The sequence below is a fragment of the Camellia sinensis genome, chromosome 9 (assembly GCF_055761805.1).
Source record: "Camellia sinensis isolate YWXY chromosome 9, ASM5576180v1, whole genome shotgun sequence".
Taxonomy (NCBI): domain Eukaryota; kingdom Viridiplantae; phylum Streptophyta; class Magnoliopsida; order Ericales; family Theaceae; genus Camellia; species Camellia sinensis.
This window is the reverse complement of record NC_138969.1, coordinates 176,518,584-176,540,783: the sequence shown is the minus strand read 5'-3', so window position 1 is coordinate 176,540,783 and position 22,200 is coordinate 176,518,584. Positions and strand designations below refer to the sequence as shown.

The 22,200-nt window shown below is 34.3% G+C and overlaps 1 protein-coding gene across 1 annotated transcript; it reads right to left on the bottom strand.

The window, feature by feature from the left end:
- Positions 1-479: 479 nt before the first annotated feature.
- Positions 480-1,113, bottom strand: LOC145799942 (uncharacterized). The gene is made up of 2 exons (XM_082889585.1): positions 714-1,113; positions 480-502 (listed from the first exon to the last, which is right to left on the bottom strand). The coding sequence occupies exons 1-2, from the start codon at positions 1,111-1,113 to the stop codon at positions 480-482; spliced, it is 423 nt and encodes a 140-aa protein (XP_082745711.1).
- Between the last annotated feature and the right edge of the window lie 21,087 nt (positions 1,114-22,200).

The following is a 22,200-nucleotide window of genomic DNA, read 5'->3' as shown; positions in this document are numbered from 1 at the left end:
AATATGATGAAAGTGCATGCATGCATGAATGGCTCAATTCTCTTCATTTTTAACTTAATTTCATTACTCAACTTAATTCTCTTGAATTCATGGTCTACACATCATAATTCATAAGCCAAGGGTTGAATCCTTACCCCAACTTCTTAATTAGGTTCTAGATGGTGAATTCATTAAGGTGCCAAGCCAATTCCCTTGAATTTTCTGGCAATTCCTCAATTTCTTCTTCTTGCATTCACTCTCTCCCTAAGCTCTCACTCTCCCTCATGTTTGGAGCTTTAGGAGTATGAAATAAAGGTGCAAAACGAATTAGTGGGGTCAAATTTGCCTTATATAGGCTCATCTAAGGATGATTAATTAACCTGAATTAAAAATAACTAAATGAGGTCAGTTTATTCTAATTTTTTGGTTCCGAATCGAATTTTAATCAAACCTACCAAAAAATTCTAAAAATTCAAAATAACACATAAATTAAATCACTTTCATGATCGGATGCCGATAAGGCCTTCAATTCGCAAAACCAAACAAAAACACAAACAGATACTTCAACGATAGACAGATATAAATGCAAATAACATATAATTCATGCATTTGACACATGATTTCCTCGTAATTATGTATTAAGCATTTTTAATCATGGATTAGTAGTTAATCACGAGTCGGGGTTGTTACAGTCTTCCTCCCTTAAAGAGTTTGGTCCTCCAAACTCAAATTACCTTCGTTTTGGAATAATATCGGATCCAACGGGAACAAGTCAGGGTATCTTTTCATCATATCTTCTTCAGTCTCCCAAGTTGCATAGGTCCCTCCGTGGCTTTGCCAATTAACCTTTACCAGCGGGATTTCCTTGTTTCTCAGTTTTTTAATTTGGCGGTTCACAATTTGAATTGGCCATTCTTCATATGTGTAGTCATCTTTCAAAAGCACATATACCGGCTCAATAACATGGTACGGATCCCGTAAATATTCCCGAAGCATTGAGACATGGAAAACATTGTGCATATGTTTCATAACCGGCGGTAAGACTACCTGATACGTCACCGGATCAATCTTCTCAAGAATTTCATATGGCCCAACATATCTCGGTGCTAGCTTTCCTTTTACACCAAACCGCATTTGTCCTTTCATAGGAGTCACTTTGATGGGCACATGATCCCTGACTTCATGTTCTCGATCTCTTCTTCGGACATTTGCATAGCTCTTTTGGCGACTTTGTGCAGTTTTCAGTCTTTGTTGAATCAATTTCACGTTTTCTGTCGTTTCTTGCACAAGTTCCGGTCACAATAAGGGTCTGTCACCTACCTCGGTCTAACAAATCGGAGAGTGACATATTCTACCATACAAAGCTTCATAAGGAGCCATATTGATACTCAAATGATAGCTATTGTTATACACAAACTCAGCTAATGGTAAATAGGTCTCCCAATTGCCTTGAAAGTCCAACACACACATCCGTAACATGTCTTCCAATGTTTGAATGGTTCATTCAGATTGACCGTCTGTCTGTGGATGATAAGCACTACTTAGTCTCAGTTCAGTCCCCAAAGCCTATTGTAAACTCTGCCAGAATCTCGAAGTAAACTTGGGATCTCTATTAGATACTATGGAAAATGGAACTCCATGCAATTTCACAATCTCAATGACATACAAATTAGCCAACTTATTCGCATTATATAAATATTTAATAGACAAAAAGTGGGCAGATTTAGTTAAACAATCAGAAATGACTCAAATAGAATCCATACCTCCGGAGGAGCGAGGCAGTCCAACAATGAAGTCTATCATGATGTGCTCCAATTTCCATTCCAGTATTGAAAGCGGTTAAAGTAATCCAGCGGGTCGTTGATGTTCAGCTTCAACTTGTTGGAAATGCAAGTATCTAGCCACAAAATCAGTAATGCTTTTCTTCACTCCCGGCGATCAGAAATTTTGTTTCAAGTTATGCTACATCTTTGTATTTCTTGGATGCATAGCAAATTTAGAATTGTGAGCTTCAATCATAACTCGTTTTCTTAAGTCAGAACAATCCAGTACACAAAATCTATTCTAGAATTTCAACACACCCTTTTCAATCATAAATCCCAGCTTCGGTTTCAAGTCAATTTCATCCACAATCTTTTTCAGAAATTTATCTTGCAGTTGTTTCTCTCTAATTGCCTCAATAATTGCAGGTTGAGCGTAAATGGCAGCTAAGACTCCACCTTGTTTACGTAACACAATTTTGATTTCATCTTTTTCCAAGTCACATAATAGTTCTTTCTGACTAGTGAGCAAACATGACAAATTGCTAATGGATTTTCAGCTCAAAGCATCTGCAACTGTATTTGCCTTTCCTAGATGATACAAAATATGCAAATCATAATCTTGTATTAACTCAAGCCACTTTTGTCTCATGTTCAATTGTTTCTAAGTAAAGAAATATTTCAACCTTTTATGGTCAGTATACACCTCACAAGTCACACCGTACAAATAGTGTCGCCAAATTTTTAGAGCAAACACCATAGCTGCTAATTCTAGGTCATGAGTTTGATAGTTGTTTTCATATGGTTGGAGTTGTCAAGAAGCATACGCAATTACTTTCCCATTCTGCATTAACACACACCCCAAGCCTTTATAGGAAGCATCACTGTAAATCTAAAACCCATTGGTTTCGTTAGGCAATGTCAGGATAGGTGCAGTTACTAATCTGGTCTTTAATTCTTGGAAGGCTGATTTTCGCCGTTCAGTCCAATCAAATGATACATTTTTCTGAGTTAACTGTGTCAATGGCATGACAAGTTTTGAGAAGTCTTTTACAAATCGGCGGTAATAGCCAATAAGCCCCAGAAAACTTCTAACTTCGGATACATTAGTTGGTCTTGGCTAGTTCACAATAGCTTCAATTTTCTACAGGTCAACTAATATGCTATTTTTATTGATTACATGCCCCGAAAATGTTATGCTGTCAAGCTAGAATTCACATTTGGAAAGTTTTGCATATAACTTCTTTTCTCTCAAAATCTGTAAAGCAAATCTAAAATGATTTCCATGTTCTTCCATGTTTCTAGAGTAAATCAGTATATCATCAATAAATACAATGATAAATTCATCCATAACTTGTTTGAACACCCTATTCATTAGGTCCATAAATGTTGCAGATGCATTAGTTATCCCGAATGGCATTACCAAAAACTTGTAGTGTCCATATCTAGTTCTTAATGCAATTTTCTCTATGTCTTCTGCTTTAACTTTTAGCTGGTGATACCCAGATCTAAGGTCTATCTTAGAGAGCACTTGTGCTCCCTGAAGTTGGTCAAACAGATCATCTATTCGAGGCAACGGGTATTTATTCTTAATGGTTACTTTGTTCAGTTCTTTGTAATCTATACACAGTCTTCACGATCCATCATTCTTCTTTACAAATAAGATCGGAGCACCCCAAGGTGAAGTGCTCGGGCGGATGAATTTCTTGTCTAAGAGGTCTTGGAGTTGAACTTTTAACTCTTTTAACTCAGAAGTTGACATCCGGTATGGGGTTTTAGAAATCGGTTGTGTTCCTGGTATTACATCAATGGTGAATTCAATTTTTCTATCAATTAAGTCCCAGGCAATTCATTTGGAAATACATCAAGAAATTCACAAGCAACAGGAATAGTTTCCACATTAGGACCAGCAGAAGTCTCAATCAAAACACAACACATATAACCCTTACATCCCTTCCTAAGTAGTTTAACGACTTTCATGGCAGAAATAAAATATGGGGGAGGAACTACCCCATCTCCAACAAACACAAACTCAGGTAGACCAGGTGGACGAAACACAACAGTTTTACTCACACATTCAATAGTTGCACAACACTTTGTTAATCAATCCATACCCAATATGCAATCAAAATGATCAACCCCTAAAGGCAATAAATCAACATATAATGTCACATTACCAATCACAATATCACATGCTGGATAAATATAAGCACATACCATAGAACCCCTAGATGGCATAGATACATACAGTAAATAATTCATGGGTTCTAAGGGTGTCTAGTTAATTTTCGAGAAAAGGCATGCAACACAAAATAATGCGTAGAACTAGAATCTATCAACACATAGGTATGTTGAGCACAAATGGAGATCATGCCTGGCACCATGGACTCAGTGTTCTGTACATCCCCAGGTACTAATGCAAACACTTGTCCTTGCCTTAGGGTCTGTTTCCCAATATTAGTTCTCATATTTGTTTTTGGTACAAGAGCGGATCCGGCTAAAGTTGCCGTTGGGTGATTGGCATTCTCAGACCCAAGTGGACAATCTTTCATTATGTGGCCAACTTTGCCACACCAGTAACAAGCACCAGACACATGGTAACACACACCCCTCTGACTTGAGCTACTTGATGACCCTGTGTTTTGCTTCTTACTTCCAAAGGAGTTACCCTTTCTAAACTTGTTTCTCGACCTCTTACCTCTCCATTCTGTTGTTGTTGGGGCTTTAGCTTGTTTCTTTGCTACCAGAATAGTTTCTTCCATCAATGCTCTATCAAGTACCTCTACATATGTATGCAACTTCAGAATGCTTACTCAATCAAACACTCCCAAATCTAATCATATAAGGAGCAAATCGAGCTAATTCCATGAATTTAGCCTCATACTCAGCTACAGACATGTTGCCTTGCTTGAGTTCTTGAAATTCAGAAACCTTACGATCCCAGAAGCACTGAGGAAAGTACTTATTGTAGAAAATCTCCTTGAATTGTGCCCACATCATGTTCCTATTATTATTTCGGATTAGCAACCACCATTTGCAGACTTTATCTTTTAGAGTATAGGTGGCCAATAGAATCTTTTGTATCTTAGAGCAAGGAAATACTTCAAATAGTTTTTCCATTTCAAGTAACCATGTCTCTGCCTTTAAGGGTTCAATACCACCCAAGAAAGTTGGCGGTTTCATCTTCATGAACTTTTGAGTTAGATTTATAATATCATTGTTATCCGGTTCAACTTGGACCAGAGGAGGCGGAGGAGGAAGATGTTGTTGTCTTTGCTGTTGTATCATTGCTTCAGTTAGGGCTGGGAGCATTTGTTCCATCTGACTCATTCAGGCGTCGGAAGATTCACTTGTATCATTACTTCTTGCATTTTCCACGTTGCTATAGGTAAACAAAGCAAAAATAAACATAGGCAAGTGATTTCTTTCACAATGTTCGGAGTATTCGGGTTTAGTTCATGCTTTTCAATTTTATATATTCATAGTCGGATTCAGTTTTCACATTACGGATGTTAACACATACACTCATTCATGTAGATGAAATGTTCCTAATTCTTTTCTAGAACATCTTATAGCTCATCTGGACTTGTGTGTGCGGTATAAAACGTGCTCTGATACCACTCTATCATAACCCAAACCCATCCCTACAAGTTAAGCATTGTAACCGACCAGCAATCCTCAGATTACTGAAGGCCTCTGACTTGAATAACAAAATAAAAAGGGGCTAGCGGAAGAAAATATAGAAACATATACAGTCCATTGAGTTGTGTAGACATACATGGAACATAAATTTCAAAAACTTTATCTACATAGTGGCGTCATAATTACAGTATTCCACGTCACATTCATTATAGATATAACAAAAGAGAACTAGCTTAATATACACATAAACAGAAAACATGTTTATATTCCAAAAGAGCTCAAAGACTCAAGCATGTGTGTGTCACAAAAGGGAACCTCCTCGAGAGGCACAACAGCTGGCTGACACGACTAAGACTCCAGGTCATCAACTTTGAGCCTGGTCACGTGCCTGGTCACCTACATACATAAATAATAGAGTGAGCTGGAGCCCAATGAATAACAATAAAGTAAAGGTTTCAACTAAATGATGTCCCTAACAAATATAGATTTTGATTCTCTTATCGAAACAAAACATAAGCATATCCGTATCAAAAGCAAAGTCATTTTCATATTCATATTATGCGTGGTACATCCATTAACATTAACATATCTCTATGGTCAAAGCATATCAAGTTCCATAATGGAACTTCTAGTACTGGGTAACATATATCATACATGGGCCATGGTATTGTTTCCCCCCGGGCCAGGGCCTAGGCCACTGTATTGTTTCTCCTCGAGCGAGGGCCTGGGCCATGGTATTGTTTCCCCCAAGCAAGGGCCTCATGACCATAAGCCACTGTATTATGTCCCATAGGTGAAGGCCTCTGCTAAGGATACCACATAGACATTTCAAAGAATTGGATCATCATTTATGTAATCACAAAAATAACCTTTTGTATCATTTGAAAATAGTTCATATCATATAATGTTCAAAAAGTACTACATATCGAACATAGCTTTACTAAGTTATTATTCACAGATAATTGCATATATAGCTTTGATAGTAACAAAGGGATCAACAACTCACAGCGCGTGACCTACACAAACATAGCAGATACACACATTGAAACACACGCTCGGGTCGTACTTAACTTATTGCATTTCGTTCTTAGTGTGTTTCTAGCCCTTATTCTCATTATTAGGTCTTAATTAGGGCTTAGGGATGCCTAGGATGCAATGAGAATGCCAAAATGCACTTTGAAACACTTAGTAAAATTTGTTGAAAACAGGGCCTTCGCTCGAACGCAACTTCGTTCACTCGAGCGGAGGTTTAAAATGTGAGAGGTCGCTCGAGCGTAACATCCTTCGCTCGAACGGTTTGTAAACTTTGAAAAAGTATTGGTTGTTGATTTTTCCGCTCGATGCACACTCGATGGTCGCTCGAGCGTGAGACTGAGGTCTTCGTTGGAGCGCAATCTAGTCACTTGAGCGGCCTACAAAATATGAAAACTTCTGGGAGCATGCATTTTACACTCGAGCCAACTTTTAGTCGCTTGAGCGGAGGTGCAAAACTAAGAGCGGTTGCTCGAGTGCAAAATCTGTCGTTCGAGTGGTGAGTGTAGATTCTGGAATTTTCAGATTGCGCTCCCAAGTCCAAAACTCAAATTGAAAGCTACAATTCACATCATTTTGGGCCCAAAACTTGAGGAAACTTGTATAAACTTGGAAAACTTCATGAATTCGAAATCATTTTGCAAAATCAAGGCACAAAAGCATGCCAATTGTGTGAAATCAAACTTAAAACTTGAAAGTTTAACATATATGCAATGGATTGAGTTCAAAGCTTCCAAATCATAATCAAATAAGGTCAATTGATGGAAAACATGGTAAACTCTCAAACCTAAGGTACAATTGGCACATGCATGTGAAAATTACTTGAAATTCAAACTCAAAAATGTGATAAAAGTGCATGCATGCATGAATGGCTCAATTCTCGTCATTTCTAGCTTAATTCTTTCATTACCCAACTTAATTCTCTTGAATTCATGGTCTAGACACCAAAATTCATAAGCTAAGGGTTTAATATTTACCTTAACTTCTCAATTAGGCTCTAGATGGTGAATTCATTAAGGTGCTAAGCCAATTCCCTTGAATTTTCTAGTAATTCCTCTCTTTTTTCTTCTTGAATTCACTCTCTCCCTAAGCTCTCACTCTCCCTCTCCCTCACATTTGGATCTTTAGGAGTATGAAATGAAGGTGCAAAATGAACTAGTGGGGTCAAATTAGCCTTATATAGGCTCATCTAAGGATGCTTAATTAACTTGAATTAAGAATAACTAATTAAGGTTAGTTTGTTCTAATTATTTGGTTCCGAATCGAATTTTAATCAAACCTACCAAAAAATTCCAAAAATTCAAAATAACACATAACTTAAGTCACTTTTATGATCAGATGCCGATAAGGCCTCTAATTCGTAGAACCAAACAGAAACACAAATAGATACTTCTACGATAGACAGATATAAATGCAAATAACATATAATTCATGTAGTTGACACATGATTTCCTCTTAATTACGTATTAAGCATTTTTAATCATGGATTAATAGTTAATCACGGGTCAGGGTTGTTACATTTTGCATATGTTCTACTGCACAATGTGTTCTCTATTTCTAGTAAACCTCCTAGTTTTGTTTACTGTTTTTCCACTAGTAATCGAATTCATAAATAATATTGGTGGCTTTTACTCGGAATTATGTTTATGTAGAATTCTGTTACTTCTTTATCTTTTGCACTACATTGGTTTTACAATAATTGTTGGAAGTGTTCGGGTATTTACTCTATGGAGTTATATTATATTGTTTTCTTTTTATTAAATTAAAGATTTTTTTTTTGAATCTATTAAGTCAGATTTAAGTATTTTATCAAACCGTGTACCTATATTTTAATTGGATGTATTTTTTTCTTCTTTTTTTTTTTTTTTGTTGCATATAGTATGTTCATATCAATTTCTTGATGGCATTTTTGGAAACTTGACTTTGGTTGAATAGATGCAACTCTTCATTAACTTTTTAACTTACGAAAAATATCTAACCATTTATAGTAATTAGTTTCTTAGGCCAAACAAACAATTCTGCTCTGGTCAACTATGACGGTGTCAATGAAGAAAATTGTCTACAAATTTAATTTGGTTAATACATAATTTATTTCAGGTCTCATCTATATAAATTTATTATATAGAAGAAAAGTTTGTTCTCTATGATATTCATATATATTCAAATACGTGGAGTACAGAGTTTGATTTTTTTGGTTTACAAAGTATATGTCAATTTGTGTACTTTCTTTGTTTGATATTTGTTAACAGTTTAGAATACTGTCTAATGCGCTTTAATTTGTATTGTTCATACTATGAATCTATAGCGATCCTGAAGGATATATTTCGATGCAATATTGTCATTACTATAAAATACAAAATTGTTTATTCATATATAGTATGTTGTTGACTCGATTTCAGATTGCATTAAATTATTTTGTTGTGAATATTCTCTGGAAATTAAGGGTTTGGGTTTAACGAACAATTGTTCAAAGGCTTTCATTTTTCGAAGAGTGTGACTATATGGGAACCATTTCAAATTCGTGTATTTTGATTATTATTCGAACAGAACCATTTTCTATACTTGTCTCCACCATTTCATGTCCTTTCCAATTCAGACAGAATCGGTTTCTAATTTTTGTGACTAGTTATGATACTACCTTTCCTTTTTATAAACTCTTTCAGTTTATAGATATTAAAACTTAATGATGTCTTCTCTATGTATGTATAGATGTCACTTCATGATATTATTAATTTACATAATTCATATTGTTAGAAATGACAAACATTATGTTGTCTCTATTAATATTTATTTATCATATTATTGATATGGTTTACATGAGCATATTAATTTTAGTATTTTCAATTAATTTGGAATGAGTTTTTATGATATCATGTTGTCATAGATTTTTATGAAATATTGGGTGGTGATATGTGTTATTTTCTGACTAGTTTAAATCCAGTGTCGGGTCTAGATTTTAAATAAAGTTTATTTTAAATGTTGTGAACTTTTAAATATTTATATTTATATTTTTATTGGTTATATATTAGAAATAATTGCTTCTGAAACTTGAAGTACTAGTTCTGGTACTGCGGCTATTGTTTCTGCTTCGACTCCTATTCATGCAATAGTTAATTCGTAAAGATGCTCTCATTTTAAATAAAAATGAGGCTGATCAGCAAATGATTGCTATAGTGGAAGCATGGAAGCATGTTGATTTCCTGTGTAGGAACTATATCCTTAATGGGCTAGATAACACTTTGTATAATGTGAATAGTCCATTGAAGACAGCAAAAGAATTATGAGAATCTTTGGGCAAAAAGCATAAGACAGAAGATGCCGGCATAAAGAAATTTATTGTCCATAAATTTCTTGAATACTTAATGGTAGATTCTAAAACCGTCATCAGTCAAGTATAAGAACTTCAAGTGATATTTCGTGACATTTATGCTGAATGAATGATTCTAAATGAGTCTTTCTAGGTGGCTGCTATCATTGAGAAGCTACCACCTTCGTGGAAAGATTTCAAAAATTATTTGAAACATAAATGCAAAGAAATGTCACTTGAAGACTTGATTATAAGGTTAAGGATAGAAGAAGACAATCAGGCTTTTTGAGAAGAAAGTAGGGGATTATCCTATGGAGGCTAGGGCTAATGTGGTTGAACAATCACAGAGAAGCAAGAAAAGAAAGTTTATTGGAAATGGACCTAATGGTGGTGACAATAAAAGGTTCAATGGAAAATGCTACAATTGGGGTATACAAGGGCATTGTGCTAAGGATTGTCACTGACCGCATAAGGACAATGAGAACTCCAGTAAAAGGTCTTTTCAGGCCATCTTTCTGATGAAGTCTTTGAATTAAATCTATGTTGTTAAGCAAAATTGATTTTAATCTATTTTTGACAATGAATAGATACTCTACATATAGTTTGTACTTGAGTTATTGGTTTTTAATAATATCATTCTCTTTATTCATATTTTGGGATATGAAATGATATGATTGTCATGTTATCACATAATTCCGACTTATGTAGTCATAATTATTCTAAATTTTCTATTTCATAAATTTGATTTGGAATTTATGATTCAAGCACACCATAATCAATAAATGATGGATATTATGTATTGATTTATATTAGAATTGTGGGGGTGTATTGATATTTTCGTGTGGTAATATCTTAATAAGAAAATTAATTTTTCTTAGAGTACTTAAAATGTGGCGGTGCTTGGAGGATTTTACTAAAGTAACGGTTCCGATAGTAGATCCACGAAAAATTTCAATTCTTTCTATAGGACAAAATTGGAGTAGAAGCAAAAATGGTTTCATTAACTCCTAAGGAACACCTATATCATTTGATTTGAAAATGGGAGTGACATAGAGTAACGGTAAGTCTCGATGTAATCAATGACTTAATGTCGTGGACATTTGCTTTCAGTTGTGGATATTGTCTAAGGATAATATAGTGGATCTACTAACTACTTAATGATATATAATTGAGAAGGTCAAATGAAAAATAGTGACCGTTAAACAAAATGTTTGACCAAAGAGCAAATGAGGAAAAGTTCATCGAGGGGAATGCGATTAGAGCTTATTAATTTCAAGTCACCCAACCTAGTTGACTAGAGATCCCAATATATAGGTTCAAAGGGACAACCAAAGTGTGGATGACTTACCAGAAATCACTAAGAGAGTCTATTTCCTATCCATTCCTATGATGAGAGTGATATTTGCAACATGTGTTATATGTAGGGGACTTAGGATAAGCTATGTTTTTAATGATCACTTATATCTTGAAAAACCTAGAGGGGTATCTTTCAAGAGGAGTATTTAAGAGACTTAAAATAAGAATCACCTATATGATTGTGAAGAGGCCATTTCTATGAGAATTAATAAGGCTAACATCTCTAAAGCACTCGTAAAATACTAGGACATGCCCAAGGCCAAAACAGGGCACAACTGTGAGAATTAAGCTGTGTCTGAAGATATTCTGTGCGAATTCTATTGTCTTCGCTTACACAAACAGCTAAATAGTTTAAGACATCACATCCACTGATTAGCTAGAAAGTCCGATAGTCTTTCACTAAGGAAGGTTTAAAGCCAAAAGTTATCTACTCCCATTCAGAATATTTCCAATTGAATTCTCTTTAAGTGTGCATTGAGTCTTGCATACTTTTCGTCATTTCTTTCATGCAGGGGATTGTTGAAAAAATGGTTTGGGAACCATTAATAGTTGAATGAGAAATTGACTCCAAAGTACACCACTTGAGTATGGTTTTAAGACAAAATTTATTTTATTTAATTTAAAATTAAATTTATTTGTTATATTTTTTGGGTCAAAATTGAACTAGATTAGATTCAAAATTTGAATTTGTTTGAAAGAACAATCATATTTGTTCTTTGTATCTATTCCATGGAAGAGTTATGTTTCTTCATAGAAAAGAAATGTGTCTTTTCATTGAAAAGTCACCATGACCTTTCGAATGTTAGGGAAAATATATGATTTCCCACAAGTAAATCAATCAATGGGAATTAAAACTAATGCGAAAAAATTAAATCAATAGTGACACACGAATTTTTACGTGGTTCCCTCAATGTGAGATATGTCCATGGGATCAAAATCCAATTCACTATCAACCAAAAAGTTTACAAACGATTACAAACTAGACAAGAATGGTCTCACAAAATCACCCTTAGATGAATTCCAAATAATCACAAATAAACAAGAGGAAAGACCTCACCAAATAGACGAACAAAAATCTTCGAAGCAGAGTGCAGTAGTAGCTAATGGTTCATATGTGAGACAATGCTTGGTGTTGGGTGGTTTTTCCAATTTGGTGGCTTTGTCTTGTAGTACAATCTGTTTCGGTTTAAGCTTTGAAGGATTACTTTGGACTATTTTGGTAGTTACTATGTGGGATGATTTAGGTTGTTATTTTGGACCTTCTACAATCTATTTTGAAGATTTTTATTCGTCTATTTGGTGAGGTATTTCCTCTTGTTTATTTTTGATTATTTGGAATTCACCTAAGGGTGGTTTGGTGGGACCATTCGTGTCTCATTTGTAATCATTTGAAAACTTTTTGGTTGATAGTGGAATCAGATTTTGATCCCATAGAAGTACCTCACATTGAGGGAACCACGTAAAAATTCGTGTGTCACTGTTGATTTAATTTTTTTGCATTAGTTTTTATTCCCATTGATTGATTTACTTGTGAAAAATCATATATTTTCCATAACAACTGGTTTCAAAGCTTACGGTTTATTTGGGTTTATTTATTTGTGTAAATCGAAGGAAATATGGGTCGTATGTCTAGCTTCAATGGAAACAATTGGGTAACTTGGAAAACTAAAATGAAGGACCTATTACTTTGTAAAGATTTGTATGGACCTATTGAGGGTGATAGTGGCAAACCTGATGATATAAAAGATGATGAATAGAAGAGGCTTAATCAAAAAGCCGTAGGTGTTATCCGTCAATAGATTGCTGACAGTATGTTTCATCATGTTGCTACTGACACTTCGACACATGATTTATGGAAAAGATTAGAAGGCCTTTATGACAGAAATCAGCCACAAATAAAGCTTTTCTGTTTCGTAAGTTGGCTAATTTAAAATATAAAGATGACAGCCCCATTCCGGAACATTTGAATGAAATAAAGAGTATTGTTAACCAACTTGCTTCTATGAAAATTATTTTTGATGATGAGTTGCAGGCTTTGATGCTACTTAGTTCTTTGCCCAAAAGTTGAGAGATTTTGGTTGTGACAGTTAGTAATTCGGCACCCGATGGAATTGTCACAATGAGCCAAGTCACTAATAGCTTGTTGAATGAAGAAATTAGAAGAAAATTAGCGAGTTCCTCTTATTCAAAGGCATTTGTTATGAGAGACCGAAGCAAAACAAGGGGGAGGAGTAAAACTCCTCATGGTTGTGATCAAAGCCGTGACAAATCAAGAGATGGTTCTTTTTCAAAGAAAGACATTGAGTGCCATTATTGCCATGAGAAAGGGCACATGAAGCAGGAATGCCGAAAGCTCAAGAATAAGGAGAAAATGCGTGACAAAAGTGTGGATAAGAAGCAAGAAGACACAACGACAGTTACTACCGATGATCTCATGGTCGTTTGTGAAGATGATTATATCAATTTTGTGGGCTAAGTGAGCAATTGGGTGATTGATTCAGGTGCTTCTTTTCATGTGACTTCTTAAGTTGATTTCTTCACTACCTACACTAAAGGAGATTATGGTTGTGTTCAAATGGGTAATGAAGGTTTGTCCAAGATTATTGGCATGGGTGATGTTTGCTTGGAAACAAATTTGGGCTGCAAGTTGTTGCTTAAAAATATGAGGCATGTTCCTGACATTCGCCTCAATTTGATCTCTACCGGGAAGCTAGATGATGAAGACTTCAACAACAAATTTGGTGATGGAATATGAAAGCTCACAAAGGGTTCTTTGGTGGTGGTTAAGTGCAAGAAGACTCATATACTTTATTCGATGCAAGGAAAAATTTGTAAAGGTGTTATTAATGCACTTGAAGATGATACTTCTACCGAATTGTGGCAGAAGTGGCTTGGCCATATGAGTGAAAAGGGGCTACAAGTTTTGTTCAAGAAAGAGCTTTTATCCGGTTTGAAAGGTACACATCTTAAAACTTGTGCTCATTGTTTGGAGGGTAAACAACATAGAGTTTCTTTTCATAAAAATGTTGCTTCTAGAAAAGAAAATGTTTTGGAGTTGATTCATTTGGATGTTTGTGGTCCTTTAAAAGTTAGAACACATAGTGGTGAACTTATTTTGTTACTTTCATTGATGATTATTTAAGGAAAGTTTGGGCTTTTGTACCAAAAACTAAAGATCAAGTTCTAGATGTATTTAAGCATTTTCAGGCCATGGTTGAAAGAGAAACAGGGCAGAAATTGAAGTGCATCCAAACAGACAATGATGGTGAATACATTGGGTCATTTGATGAGTATTGTCGCAACCAAGGTATTTGGCACCAAAAGACAGTTAAAAAGACTCCTCAACAAAATGGCGTTGTCGAGAGGATGAACCGAACCATTGTGGAAAGAACAAGGTGTCTTCTTTTACATGCTAAATTGCCAAGATCCTTTTGGGGTGAGACAATGAGAACAACGGTTGACGAGATCAATTTGTCTACTTCCTATCCTTTGAATGGTGATATTCTTGAAAGAGTTTGAACTTGTAAAGATGTGTCTTATGAACACTTAAGAGTGTTTAGTTGCCGAGCCTTTGTTCATATTCCAAAAGATGAGAGGTTGAAGTTTAATGGCAAGTCAAGACAATGTATTTTTCTTGGCTATGGGCGTGATGAATTTGGTTATAGATTGTGGGATCCGGTCGACAAGAAAGTCATTCGAATCTATGATGTTGTGTTTCTTGAAGACCAAACAATTGCAGACTTTGGCAAAGGTGATCAACCTGAGCCAAAAAGTAGTGATCTCATTGACATGGATCCATCTCCTTCATCTTCGGTAGATGATGAAAATGGGAGAGATGTGCAGCCACCTACTAAAGATGTAGAGGATGATACTAATTCTAATGAAATTGAGCCAGAAATTGAGGAAAAGTATCCTACTCAAGAACTGCCACCACAACTTGAGTTGAGAAAATCTACAAGGGATCGACAACCTTCAAGAAAGTATCCTCCCAATGAATTTGTGTTGATTTTCGATCAAGGGAAGGCAGAGAGCTACCAAGAAGAAATTAAGCATGCAAAGAAAGATAATTGGAAAAAAGCCATGGAAGAGGAGATGAATCCTTACTTGAAAATCACACTTATGATTTAGTGAAGTTGCCTAAGGGGAGGAAAATTCTAAAAAATAAGTGGGTTTTCAAATTGAAGAATGATAGCAAGAATCTAAGGTACAAAGCATGTCTTGTTGTGAAAAGCTTTGGGCAAAAGAAAGGTATTGACTTTGATGAAATTTTCTCACTAGTTATGAAGATGTCTTCTATTCAGGTTGTACTTGGCATGGCCGCAAGTATGAACTTTGAAGTTGAACAACCTAATGTGAAGACCACATTTCTTCATGGTGACCTTGAAGAAGAAATTTACACGGAGCAACTAGAGGGTTTTGTGGAGAAAGGGAAAGTGAAATTTGTTTGCAAATTGAAGAAAAGTTTGTATGGCCTTAAGCAAGCCCTGCGGCAATGGTACAAAAAATTTGACTCTTTCATGATGAATAATGATTTTTCTAAAACCACTTCGGACCATTGTGTGTTTGTGAAAAAAATTTCGGATGGCAAATTTATTATTCTTTTGCTTTATGTTGATGACATGTTAATTGTGGGTGAAGATTATGCTATGATTAACAAGTTGAAGTTAGACTTGAGCAAGTCGTTTGCTACGAAAGATTTGAGGCTGGCAAAGTAAATACTTGGTATGAAAATTGTTAGTGATCACAAAAAGGGACTGATTTGGTTGTCTCAAGAAAGTTACATTGAAAAAGTTCTTGAGAGGTTCAACATGGATAAAGCAAAGTCGGTTGGTTGTCCACTTGCGGGTCACTTCAAACTTAGTTCGAATCAATATCCTACAAGTGAGAAAAACAAGGAAGAGATGCTGAAAATTCCTTATGCTTCATCGGTTGGTTCTTTGATGCACGCCATGGTTTGTACAAGGTCGGATATTGCTCACGCTGTTGGTGTGGTGAGTCAGTTTCTCTCTAATCCGGATAAAAAACATTGGGCAACGGTAAAATAGATTCTAAGATATCTTCGAGGTACATCGAAGGCATGTTTGTGTTTTGGGGATGGCAAGCCGATACTTGATAGGTTCACGGATTCTGACATGGCCAGAGATATTGATTCTAGAAAATCTATTTCGGGATATTTGATGACTTTTGCAGGGGGAGTTGTGGCATGGCAATCTAAATTACAAAAATGTGTTGCTCTTTCAACTATCGAAGTTGAATTTATTGCCATTACGGAAGCTTGCAAAGAAGAGTTATGGTTTAAGAAATTTTTGCAAGAGTTGAGTTTGAAGCAAGAAAGGTATGTGCTTTATTATGATAGTCAAAGTGCTATTTAATTGAGTAAAAATTCTACTTTTCATTCGAGATCGAATCATATTGATGTGAGATACCATTGGATTCGTGATGTGTTAGATTCGAAATTATTACAACTCGAAAAGGTTCACACAGATGATAATATTTCAGATATGTCGATAAAGACTTTGTCGAGGGACAAATATTTGAAGTGTCAAACTTTGGCGGGTATGGTTGATGTCTCCACCTAAGTCGGCAGGGGGAGAATTCTTGGGTATACCTCTTTATTGGAGTATGGGACCCAATTAGTTTATTAAAAAAAAATTAATTTGGTTTGGTTTGGTGGGGTATACATTCTTATTGGAGTATGGGATCCAATTAAATTTAAATTCTTTTAATAAACTAATTGGATCCCATACTCCAATATGGAGGTATACCCAACATCGAAAAGCCACCAATTCACCTATATAAATAGACCCCCCATTGCATTCATTAAACATATAATTCATCTTGTGTTTCTTTTCTTCTGCACTCTGTCATTTCTGTAAGAGAATTCTACACAGTAAAGGTTCGCCAGACTTGTCGTAGTAGTGCTGCTTCTGCAAGGTTTGATCGTTGTATCCTGGGAGAAGAACGTCCGATAAAAACTCATGAGCACCCTAGCGGGGGACGAATTTGTCTAAAGGAAATTGTGTCCAATACAAACCTCGATAACATTTGGTTTTGTTTCCAGATTTTACAATCTGTTTGTAAGTTTTCTACATCTGTAAATATTTTTGGTTCTCTGTGTATAGTTTGGTTTGGTTTTGTTTTACCCAAATAATTGACATTATGTTTAACTTATTTATATATATATATGTATATAATTTGGTAATATATTTGATGCAATAATTGCACGTTTCACACTGTACACATAAGAGATTATTCCAACATATAGTACATATATAAGAACGGTTTATTGAGGTTGATTGGGATGCTAATAGTGTCTCATTTCCCCTCAAACTCAAGGATGGATTTAGGTGGGAAGGGGCAACCGCACTCCTAAAAGAATTGAAAAATATAATATATTATATTAAAAAATTTAAAATAATTTAAAACTATAAGAGTTTGTACCCTCAAATATTCTTTTACACTCCCACAATGATAATTCTAAATCTGTCCCGCTCAAACTTGGAAGCATGGACTTCTTACCATGGCAGCAGCTCCAATTATAATTATAGCAATAATGGAGGAAGAACATGGCTAACTAGCAGAGAAAGAACTTGGCTCCTTTTTTAAAAATAAAATTGGAATAATACAAAATTTCACTTAAATCAGGTAATAATGGTGTGTTTTAAATGAAAAAAAAAAAATGATTTACAAACAGCATATTCATTCTTGAAACTCAATAATGTGACGATGAAAATATTTTAAAATTATAAGTCACAATGATAGAGAAAAAAAATTTAATTAGAGATAACAGATCACATCAAACTACATCATTTTATATGTTTATTTTAGGAAAATTCTATTTATGTATCAATATTGTATTTGAAAATATAAGTGTCGATCACCTTGTCTGGTTTAGGCCTTTTTTTTTTTTTTTTCTTTTTTAAAAAAATTTTAAATTCAGTTTTTTTTAATATTTTTTTCAATGATTTTTTTAAAATATTTTAAGATTTTTATTTTTTTTTTACTTTTTAGATATACCTAACTTAGATGCATTTAAAAAGTAATTATTTGTATAAAACAAATTCAATAAATAACAAGAATACCAAAATATACTGAATTTTTATATTTTTTTGTATGCTTGTATATTTATTGATTTTTTTAATATATTTTTTCCACAAATATTTTACTTTTTAAGTGCATAACCAAAGATTTTTTCAGTCATAACTGAAATAATAAGTCACAACTAAACATCATTTATGACATAACCAAAAACTTCTTCAGTGGTAACCAAAATAATAATTACAATAATTAATATCACAATGAGTCATAACCAAATCATAATTAAGAATAATTACCAAACATCATGTGAGATATAACCAAAGATCTCTCTGTCATAACCAAAAAATAAAAATCATAATGAGTCATAAAGAAATTATAATTAACACTATAATGGATTGTTACCAAAGATGATAACTGGACATATGATACACATCCCAAAGAAGGGCGTGGATTATTGAAAAGCAAAAAATGTTATGTGTCATGAATTTGTGTCTCAATTTCTATACCAAAAACAACGTGGATGGTGTAGATTATAATTGCCCAGATATAAATCGAATAACTGTGGTTCATTGAATATTTTTTCTAAGTATCTAGATTGAAAAGCAGCCAAGTCCCTTTTAAAACGGAGGAAATTATAAATCAATGATGCAGTGAAAAAATAATCACACTAGATGGAATGTAACTCTGACATACAAAAATAATTTACACCAAGCACAAGAAAAATTTACACCATATACACAAGAAATTTACGTCACCATAAAAATGTAAATAATATTTTCACTGTCCACTTATAAACTGTGGTATAGTAGAAAAATAATTGTATTATATATAGAATGCAACTCTGACATATAAATGAGTTACACCAAGTACCAAATTTTTTTTTAAAAAAAAGAGATTTATACCTTACACACACAATTTATACCGCCATAAGGGCATCCACAATGGGATAATCAAAATTGTTTGTTAAAGTGTGTTATATTATAAAAAGTGATAAAAGTGGGGCCTAAAAATATTTGTTAAGATGTGTTAAGAGTTTGTTAATTTTAGAGAGTGAGTGGTGGTGCAATAGATGTGTTAAGGGGTGTGTTAAGGTGTGTGTTAAATATATATATATATATATATATGTGTGTATATAATAAATAAAATAAATAAATAATTTAGTTTAATAAAAAATTTCAAGCCCAAAATTAAATTTCAAGTCCAAAAAAAAAAATCCCAACAAGTATAAAAAAAAAAAAAAAAAATTCCGTTGACCGGGTCAACCGGCCGGTCAACCCAGAAGACAACAAAACGCGTCCCTTTGCTAGCTAAAACGCTAGCCTCAGTTAAGAAATAACTTAACAATTGACGTTTTCAAAACTCACTAACACACACTAACACACACTAACACCTCCATTGTAGCCCCAAACACACATCACTGCTAGCCAAAACTTGGCAACTGACACTAAAAAACATGTTAGTGTGTCTATTGTGGATGCTCTAAGAATTTAAGTAATTCTGACATACATGAATGACTTACAACAAGGACACACACATAATAATAATAATCATAAAATAAAAATACAAAACTTGCACTAAGAATTCAAGAAATTTACTTACACCATCATAAAAATCTATTGGTGGAACACAACTTTGACATACAAAACTTACACCATAATTACACAAAATTTATGCCGTTATAAAAATAAAATAAAAATTTTTACTGTCCTATTCATTTGTAATTTTCCCCTCACGAAGACAAACAAGTTTAGAAGCAAGTGAATTTTGACTCTACTTTTTGAAAAATTATTAATTGATCTAGGACATAACGTGACTATATCCTGATCAATTACAAATCTTATGCTCTTTTTTTTTTTCTCCCTCTAATTACTCAACTTAAAATCATAAACTCTATCTTTTCTATCAATCACTACAAGAATCTACACTTTTAGCGATCACTTTCTGCGACTAATATAAAAGTTGATAGCTAAAAATTACCTTTTGGCGACCAAATATTTATTAGTCGCGAATGATCATTATTTTTGGCGAGAGCAAAGTGTAATTTGAGATTGAATTTTTAGTGATTGTTTTTGTCAAATCACAGATTGTACGTACTATTGCTCTTGTATACATGTTAAATTCTCAAGTTTTCTTCTTAGTTAAATTCTTTGGCTGTGTTGAATGAATTTTGTTACTTAATTGTGGTACCGAAACTGTGAGCAATTTTTAATTTTTTAAATGTTATTGTTCCTTAATTGTGGTTGGGTTGAATGAATTTTGTTCGATATTTGATTGAATGTTTTAAAAAAAAAATAAAAATAGAGAGATTTAGCGACTAAAAAATTGGTCGGCAAATTCTACACTTTTGCGACTAAAATCATTGGTCGGGAATTCCTTACCTTTTGGCGACTAAATTGTTAGTCGGTGATTCCTTGACTTTTGGCAACTAATCTGTTTGGTCGTGTGGAATGTGACAATTGGTGACTAAGATATTTGGTCGGAAAAATATCACTTTTCGCGACCAAAGTGTTTCACCGACAAAATGGATTAGTCGTAGTAATGATATATTTAGCGACTAAAAATTTAGTCTGCAAATCCAACTTTTCCTGACCAAAAAAAATTTTGGTCGCAAATTACTTTTGCCGACCCTCAATTGGCGACAAAGTAGCGACCAAAAAAATTGGTCGCGGATAATTTTTACTGACTAAAAATGGGCTTTTAGCGACCAATTTTTTTGGTCGGCAAAAGTGTTATTTCTGTTGGAAAATGGTTTAGAAATTCTGGGCTATAATAGAATTTTTTTCTAAGTTTGGTCTATTTTTTAGGTGGGCCTCGTGCGTCGTTTGTCGTGGGTCAAAGTGATAACGCGTTCTATGCCACGTGGTGATTCACGTGGTATATTTGGTTGCTCAAAACCATTACCAAGTGAATGGGAAATTGAAGCCAAAGTATGCTCCATAGAAATAGAGTTTTGGTGAAAAATCCTTAAAGGTTTGAATAAGGCTTGTCCCCCATTGATTTGGTGGGAAGTTTTGAATGGGTTTATAAGGCATGGGATTGGAACTTGGGGTGTGCCCCAAGGGGTACCCAAGTGTTTTAGAGAGAGAGGTTATGGCAAAATGGGCTAGACCCATTGGACCCAAAAATCACCACACGCGCGCCGCCGCCGCCGTCCGTCTGGCAGGGCCTGGGCTTGGGCGCTGGTGCGTGGTGTGAGGTTGGGTTTGTCCGGCTAAAAACATTTGAATTTAATTTTATTTTTTGGTAAAATAAAATCCAGAATTCAAATTAAAGCGGAAATAAAATGGTCCAGTTTTTTTTGTACACCCAAACAGGTCCCTTCCGTTTTTTGAACCCAATAGATTTAAATCTGTTTAAATTCAAAACCGAACAGTTTCCAACCTGTCCAAATAGTGCCTACCTGTTTAAATTGAATAGATTTTGCACCTGTTTAATTCAAAACAAGCAGCCACAATTTTGCCTATAAATAGACTAGCCCCCATTTGGATTTCAACTCCAATTTTTGTACTCCATCTTCTGTTATAAATCTTTGCATTTTGCTGCATTTAATTTCTAAAGGAAAGAGTGTAAACACTTAGTGTGTTCGTTAGGCAAACAACTTGTAGTGCTGCTATTGTTTGTAGTTGATCATTTTATCCTGGGAGATAGACGTCCACAATCTGAAAGCACCGTGGAGAGGACGAATCTGTCTTAAGGACACAGTGTCAAACACTGAACTTGATCAGATATTTATTAGAAGAAATTAATTAAGTAAGTTGTTTAATTTATTATTTTGTTTAATTTGTTTATTAAATCAGATTTTAATTTTGCTTTTGTAACAAAATAAAATCTATTTTTATTTATTTATTTATTTCTAGTTTGATTTTTGTAATAAAACAAATTCTCTCATTTCCTTTATTTCTTTATATTCTTGTTGTTGTTTAGTACACAACATAATGTTATCTATTTAAATACAGTGAAGATTGTCCTACAATCTTAAGACAGAGTATTTTTGGTATCATCATTGTATTTAATTTTCTGTGATTTCATAAGACATATTCTGGTTGGGAAAATAAATAGTGGTTTATTCTATTTGACAGATAGTAG

Bases quoted from the DNA above. Each gene is read 5' to 3' on its own strand.
- LOC145799942 (XM_082889585.1), bottom strand. From the start codon at position 1,113: ATGCGGTTTGGTGTAAAAGGAAAGCTAGCACCGAGATATGTTGGGCCA. The intron at 503-713 runs GTAATTTGAGTT...TGCGAATTGAAG, and splicing joins GATATTATTCCAAAACGAAG to GCCTTATCGGCATCCGATCA.